General features: G+C 37.1%; 2 protein-coding genes across 2 annotated transcripts; both read right to left on the bottom strand.

Annotated features, from left to right (window-relative positions):
* Positions 1 to 790: 790 nt before the first annotated feature.
* On the bottom strand, positions 791 to 1,315 carry LOC145665471 (uncharacterized). Its single transcript, XM_081732782.1, has one exon. It carries the CDS (start codon positions 1,313 to 1,315, stop codon positions 791 to 793), a length of 525 nt encoding a protein of 174 aa, XP_081588908.1.
* A 110-nt stretch (positions 1,316 to 1,425) lies between these two features.
* Positions 1,426 to 1,761, bottom strand: LOC145665470 (uncharacterized). Its single transcript, XM_081732780.1, has one exon. It carries the CDS (start codon positions 1,759 to 1,761, stop codon positions 1,426 to 1,428), a length of 336 nt encoding a protein of 111 aa, XP_081588906.1.
* Positions 1,762 to 7,184: the final 5,423 nt, after the last annotated feature.

The following is a 7,184-nucleotide window of genomic DNA, read 5'->3' as shown; positions in this document are numbered from 1 at the left end:
ACATTTCTCAGTTGACCTTGGTTGTCGACTTCCTTTCCTGATCTCAACGCATTTAAATGCTTGTTGCTGTGATAGTTTAATAAGACATTCGAGTGCTTCATGTAAATCACTTACTGTAAGATGTCAATGCTGTCTGTCAAATTAAACCTTCTCATGTTGTGTGCAAATCGTAGACAATAAGCAGTTACACGTTGCAATCTTCTTAATGATGAATATCTGTCTAAGAGTTCACACAGTATTGTAGAAACCATTACTGCTGTATTCTTTCGTCGCTCGGGAATATCGCTTAGGTCACAAACATCTTTCCTCCTCTGTAAGTCTAATTTCTCAGATAGCCAGGAGAAAGCTTATGCCACCATAATTCATTATCAAGAATCTCTGATGGTGTTAATCCTCTCGATATATGATCTGCTGGATTCTGCTCTGTTCTGATTTGTCTCTATTCATAGTTACAAGTCAATTGTTGAATTTCCGCTACACGATTTGCAACATACGTCTTCCATTGAGAACAAGGTCCTCTTATCCATGCTAATACAATGGTGGAATCTGACCATAAAACAACCTTATCGATCTTGCAATGTAATGCTTGTATTACTTTCTGAGTTAGCTGTGCAAGTAACAAAGCTGCACAAAGTGCTAGGCGAGGAATAGTTGTCTTCTTCAAAGGTGCTACTCGAGAGTTTGAACATAATAAGTTTGCTGTGAATTTTCCATTTTTTGTACTAGATATTACATATATACAAGCTCCATATCCAATCTGAGATCCGTCGCAAAATCCGTGAATTTCTACCTACGATTGTGTCTCTTGAATAACCTTCCGCTGAACATGTAGTGATTCCAACTCTTGAAGTTGCTGCTCGAAAGTTTCCCACTTTGAATGCAATGGGACTGGAACTTCTTGATCCAAATTCAATTTTAATTCCCACAAACGTTGCAGAAATATTTTTGCCTTAAGAATAACTGGTCCTATTAATCCTAAGGGATCAAATATGCTCGCTACTGTAGCAAGAATTGTCCTCTTCGTGATTTGTTGAGGGTTGTTTCTTGGTTTGGCACAGAAGGAAAATGTGTCTTCAATGGGATTCCACAACAATCCTAAACTTCTTGTGATGCAATCTTCATTTAGTTGAATGGTGAAATTTGATTCTTGAAGTTCATTGGGTATTTTTGAAAGCAGTGAAGTGTCGTTGCTACACCATTTTCTCAAACAAAAACCACCTCCTTGCAGAAGAGTTGTGAGTTGACCTTGTAATTCATGTAGTTCCTTCTTTGTATTTGTTCCTGTTTGAAGATCATCAATATAGAAATCCCTCATTACAACTTTTGCTGCCTTAGGGAAATTCTTCTTCTCTTCTATGGCTAGTTGCTAAAGACATCAGTAGCTAGGAAAGGAGCTACTGCAGTACCATATGTTACAGTTTTGAGTCAATATATCTTTATTGCTTCTTGAGGGTTTTCTCTCCACAGTAGTTTCTGGTAGTTGGCATCTGCATCATGTACCCTAATGTTGCGATACATCTTCTCTATATCAGCTGTCATGGTGCATTGATGTTGCCTGAATCTTGCTGTTATCGAAAATAATTCTTCTTGGATTGTAGGCCCGACTCTCATCGTGTCATTTAATGAAAGTCCAGAAGTTGTTTTGCACGATGCATCAAATACAACTCTGAGTTTGGTAGTAGTACTGGTCTCATTCATTACGCAATGATGAGGAAGATAGTAATCTGGCATCATCATATCGCTCCCTGCTCTACTATCCATTTCATAAAGATAGGCCCCTGACTTCGCGGTGCTGCCGTGACGTCCAGTCAAAACTTATATTGCATTGTCGTACCTCGTTGGAATTGTTGGAATGTCGTCTTTTCAATACTTAAGACATAAACATTTTCTTTGTACTGTGTAGTGAGAAAAAAATAAAAATTAATGAAAAAGTGCGTATTTTTACGTACTTTTTTGGTAAATCAATTTTTATAGGACTATATCTCGGAAAGGAGACAACATAAAATAATTTCCTGTGCACGATATGTAGATGCATATAATACCTGTAAGTTCTAAAAATTTCATTACTCAACACGTAGTAATTTTCTTGTTATTCACTAAAAAGTGAGACATCATTATCTCTGAACTGCTGCGGTGTATTAACAATCTGAAAAAACTTTTAGAAAGATCTTAAAGTAGCTTTTTCAACCAAACTGTTTTGACTTGTTTTAAAAGATAAACAATCACAAATATGACATTATGATTTTCTCTGCTTTGCGCCCTTCGCTATCGCAGTTTATACGGAGTGCTACGTTGCCACATTTTCCTGGCGCGTATACACTCTCAGCCGGACGGGTATTTAAACTTGTCACGCACACTCTCCGGCACTTCTTACATGTTAAAGAGATATTTTTAAAATTTAATGTCTCCACAGATTTTATATAAGTAATATGTTGATATGTAATATTGAGTTTACACTTCACAGAAAATCTGTTTTCAGATCTAGAAGTCCCAGTACTTCTCTTTAGTGTTGTACATTTCGAAGCACTTTTCCACGCAAAGTCCAACTTTATATATCAGACAATAAACCAGGGATGCAAATAAGCAACAAAAGTTTACTCGTCCAAGAAAAAAGTTACTAACCCACATCACATAATAAAAATAAGTTACTTAACTTCCGTATGATATTAAATACTCGCCCGCACCGATGAAGCACACGCCCCGGGCGAGTGGTTATTTGCATCCCTGCAATAAGCGCTAATATTTATTAAAAACTTCCTTTCACCGTGCGGATGCTACGCACTTTTGCATCTCCTTTGTCCTACTTCTGTTAGAATTTGCAGATATTGTGGGGAAACTCTCTATGGGTAATGGCCCCTTGTTACCAGCCTTCTACCGGGTGAAGGTCCCTATACTTCAATGCCTGCTGAGTGCAGCAATTTATCTGCTACATTCGCATAAAAAGTTCGAAGTGCGATACGTTTTCCTGCTTTCTTCCTGTACAGTATGTGAGCATTGACATGTGTGATAAGTCAAACAGCAGAAAAGACAGCTTCTTCCACCACTTGACAGACATACTAATAGCTCTTGCGTAGTTGATTTGTAAAAATCGCGTAAAGCTAGCTTCCGTACAAGGCATATGTGAATAATTAGTGTAAAAAGTTCCTTGTTTTCAATTGAAGTAACACGCTTTCATTTAGAAAACAAAGATTTTTGTTTTAGTAAATTTTCTTTTTCTTAGTCTGCTGTTTTGCGTATTGATTCATTTCTTTTACTACTATTCCCGGCGGGAGCACATGTAGTTTGGATTCCAGATTAATCTGTAGGTCCACGTCTCATATAGCCTCGCTGCTGAACAGGACGTTAAACTCAAAATCAACTCAACTTTTCTTTTTACTATAAAACTTCATCGGTAAAAACAGCTGAAACATTTTATATGCGGAATACTCTGTAGATAGCCCAGCATTTTGATCAATTCCCGGGACACCACTAAACAGGGGGTTTGCATTTACTTGAATTTTATCGCTCCAAGCTATCAGAATCTGCCTTTGAATAGGAACGACGCGTTTTTTTCTCTCTTTCCCGGCGCAGCCTCAGGTTTACTTGAAACAGAGTTCACTCCCGGATACGCCACTGAGCACAGAATAATCAGTATCATTACTATTAATTACTAACTCATAATCGTCTGAGTCGGAGTAATTCATCAGGTCTGCAATTTCATTATCGCTAAATATTTTGCCTCTTCTTTTTGTAATACCGCCGCTCGTAAAGGAATATCCATATATATTCAATCAAAAAGCACGAGATATACTCAGGAAAATATAAATGCCTATTCGTCCGTCTCATTGCAATGAACCCATATGATATGAGTGCGTGTGTAAGTTTTTGACGCCTACGAACCGAAGGGAAGTGTTGAAGACGTAATCAGTGCGACGTGATTAGACGCAAATACAGCCCTCGTCACCTACTCATTGCATTGTTTTTTTTTTTCGTTGAAAGAAAACAAAGGACCCATTCTGTGTTACTGTACATTCGGCAGGGGAATTGATAGCAGAACTTGGGTGAACATGTGATTGCGAAGTCTACAGTAAATTTCTTTTTAACCTTTAACATATTCGTAAGCTGGAAAGTGTGTATAGGCCTACTGATAGATCTTGAGGTAGAAAGCAGGAGCATCGATGAGTCAAAACCATGACGAAAGTGAATGAAGTAAATATATTAAGAGATGAGTTTTTGGATGTGTCACTTCAATGTTTTATTTCGATTACTTTGAGATGTGTACACTCATGTCCAAAATTATTGTCGCATATCTATAACTGTCTTCTTGTAAGAATATAATTTGATAATGATTTTGCTGGGTGCTTTTAATACTGGTACGATGTGTAGGGCCTATAACCGGGAAATGTATATTTGTTCTAAATTTCATAGGAAAAGAATTATAAATACGAAAATTAGCATGAGTAAAACAAAATGTTACTAAATGGATTTTTTTTTAAAAAAAATCGTTTTATTGTTCTTATTTACTGCTCTTTTGACATGAAATTTGCCACATACATGTCTTTGCCGATTATACATATAAGAAATACCAGGCGAATTCGTTATCAAATTATATTCCTACAATAACATATTTATAGACATGCGACAATAATTTTGGACATGAGTGTACATGCATTATTATTATTATTTTTATGATGTTGTGAAAGGTTATAATAAATACTTTTTTCCTATTACATTCTTATGAAGTAGGCTTCGCGCTACAAGCTTCCTGAACGCGACAACACTGCACGACAGCGTTGCCGCACTTCAGTTACTGTATGCTGTTTCTTCATATAAGCGCGGGGAATTTAAAGATTGGGCTGCAACATGGCTCACCGCTTAACGCAGAGAATATGTTGAAGTAAACATTTTTTAAAAAAAATAAATACTCTACAACTAAACCCTTTTTTGTTCATAGTTCCAAATATTTGGAACACTAGACTTCCAAAGTTTCGAACAGTGTTTTGTACGTTTCTCTACCTACCATGGTAAATGAGATCAGAGCGTCGTACATTTGTTTTAATTACACAAAAAGTATCAAGTGATGAAAATTGAACTTTTCACAACTTACAGTTAATGGATGCATCTACATATTGTACACAGGAAATTATTTCACAAGATCTCTTTTCTGAGATACAGTCCTATAAACATTGATCTACCAAAAAAGTACGTAAAAATACGCACTTTTTCATTAATTTTTATTTTTTTCTCACTACACAGTACAAAGAAAATTTTTATCTCTTATGTATTGAAAAGACAACATTCCAACAATTCCAACGAGGTACGACAATGCAATATAAGTTTTAACTGGACGTCACGGCAGCACCGCGAAGTCAGGGGCCTATCTTTATGAAATGGATAGTAGTTATTTCTTCCATATGGCCCAAATCTTCGTACTCTTTCATAAACGCTATATATGCCCTTTTTTCTCAGTATCCTTCATAAGCCTTTTTTCCATTGAATAAAATCTTCTCGTTGCAATCTCCTTGGATTTACCCAGATTTGCTACATTTTCTTTAAAGGGAAGTCTTACGACGAATCTACCAGTCTCGTCTCTCTGTTGTGTTTCTTTGGAGTGTCTTTCACATTCTGCCTGCTCTTGACTTAATGGATGTTTTGTTGAACATTCTCCTATTGTCCAGAATTTTTGTAATTACTCGTGTATTTTTCTGTTGTGGAGAGGTAACACACATTTGTCGACATGTGTGGTTGATTGTCTATTTTTCCAGCTACATTCCAGCCGAACAACATTTCGTGCAAGATTGGATACCCTGCCTTGAATTTTATTTGCCCTTCACAAAGTAGATCAAAGAATACTTCCGCCCCCAATAACATGTAAATACACTGTGATATGTTGAAGCTAGGATCTTCTAATTCAATGCTGGAAGGTATTTCCCCCGATGACGTGTCTACATCAACTATAGGCAAGTCTTGTGATATTTGTGGCAATATGATGAAGTCTAATGTGGCTGAATAATTGTTATGTCTTGATTTAATTGTAGCCTGAACGCTATGGCATGACCTTGTATTAGCATTACCTATACCATTTATGTGTACGATGCTATTACTCTTTGTTAGTCCCAATAATTGAACCATTCTGTTTGTTAGGAAATTGGACTGAGAAGCACAATCGAGAAGTGTTCGACACATTTGAAAATTCCCCTGTTTACCTTTAACATATACTACAGCTGTGGATAGCATAACGCTTGGTGGTCTCCTAAGATTCTGCGGTACACTGTCTGTAGGACGAATATTCTTACCTTCACATTCCTGCTCGAGTGATGTGGTTGCAGCGAGCGAGTTTTGACCTTGACTTATTTCCTTTTCATCTTGTGGTTCATTCGCTCTAGTGAGCGATGGACAACGCGACAATTACCTGATAAGCACTCATTTGCCTTATGTGCTCGTTTGAGACAATTTATACACAAAGAAAGAGGTTTAACTTCCTTAATTCTATCTCCTACAAATTTTCTCAACAATGATTGGCATTGAAATAATTTGTGTGAACCTTTACAGCTGGGACATGCATTGTTGTCGGAACACGTTACGTGTGCTGTCGTTGAGTAAGAACTCTTTTTGCCTGCCTTACTTGTTTGTTGATATTTGTTACTTGGAACTGAGGGCGTGTCTTTAGGTCTATGCCTGTTACCAACTGGTCTAAAACTTGGCAACGCTGTTGCAAAAATTGTGTCAGCTGTGACATGCTCGGTAATTCATTCGTTGATTGTGTTTTCTCCCACTCCTTATGTGTTGTATTGTCTAGTTTGTCACAATCAAATAAATAAGTAATGCATACCGGTTTTCTGTCGGTTGACCTAATGATTTTAAAGCCCTCAAATGTTTTACCGTGCTGTCTAAAAGAGAGTTAAGCGAAACAGCTGACTCACGTTCCACCATTGGCATTTCAAATAAAGCTTTGACGTGTTTGTTAACAATATACTTTTTGTTTTCAAAACGTTCTTTGAGTAAAGTCCATGCTACGTCATAGTTTTCAGAATAAATTTCCAAGGCTTGTATTACTTCAAGCGCCTCCTCACGTAGAGAAGAACGCAAATAATGAAACCTTTGTACCGGCTGCAATGTGTTTTGTTATGTATTAATGCTTGAAACGTGTCATAGAACGACAACTACTCATCGTAGCTTCCAGAAAAGGTTGGAAGGTTTATCAC

Source organism: Thermobia domestica, chromosome 11 (assembly GCF_964235325.1).
Source record: "Thermobia domestica chromosome 11, izTheDome1.hap1.1, whole genome shotgun sequence".
NCBI lineage: Eukaryota > Metazoa > Arthropoda > Insecta > Zygentoma > Lepismatidae > Thermobia > Thermobia domestica.
This window is presented reverse-complemented; position numbering and strand designations above follow the sequence as displayed.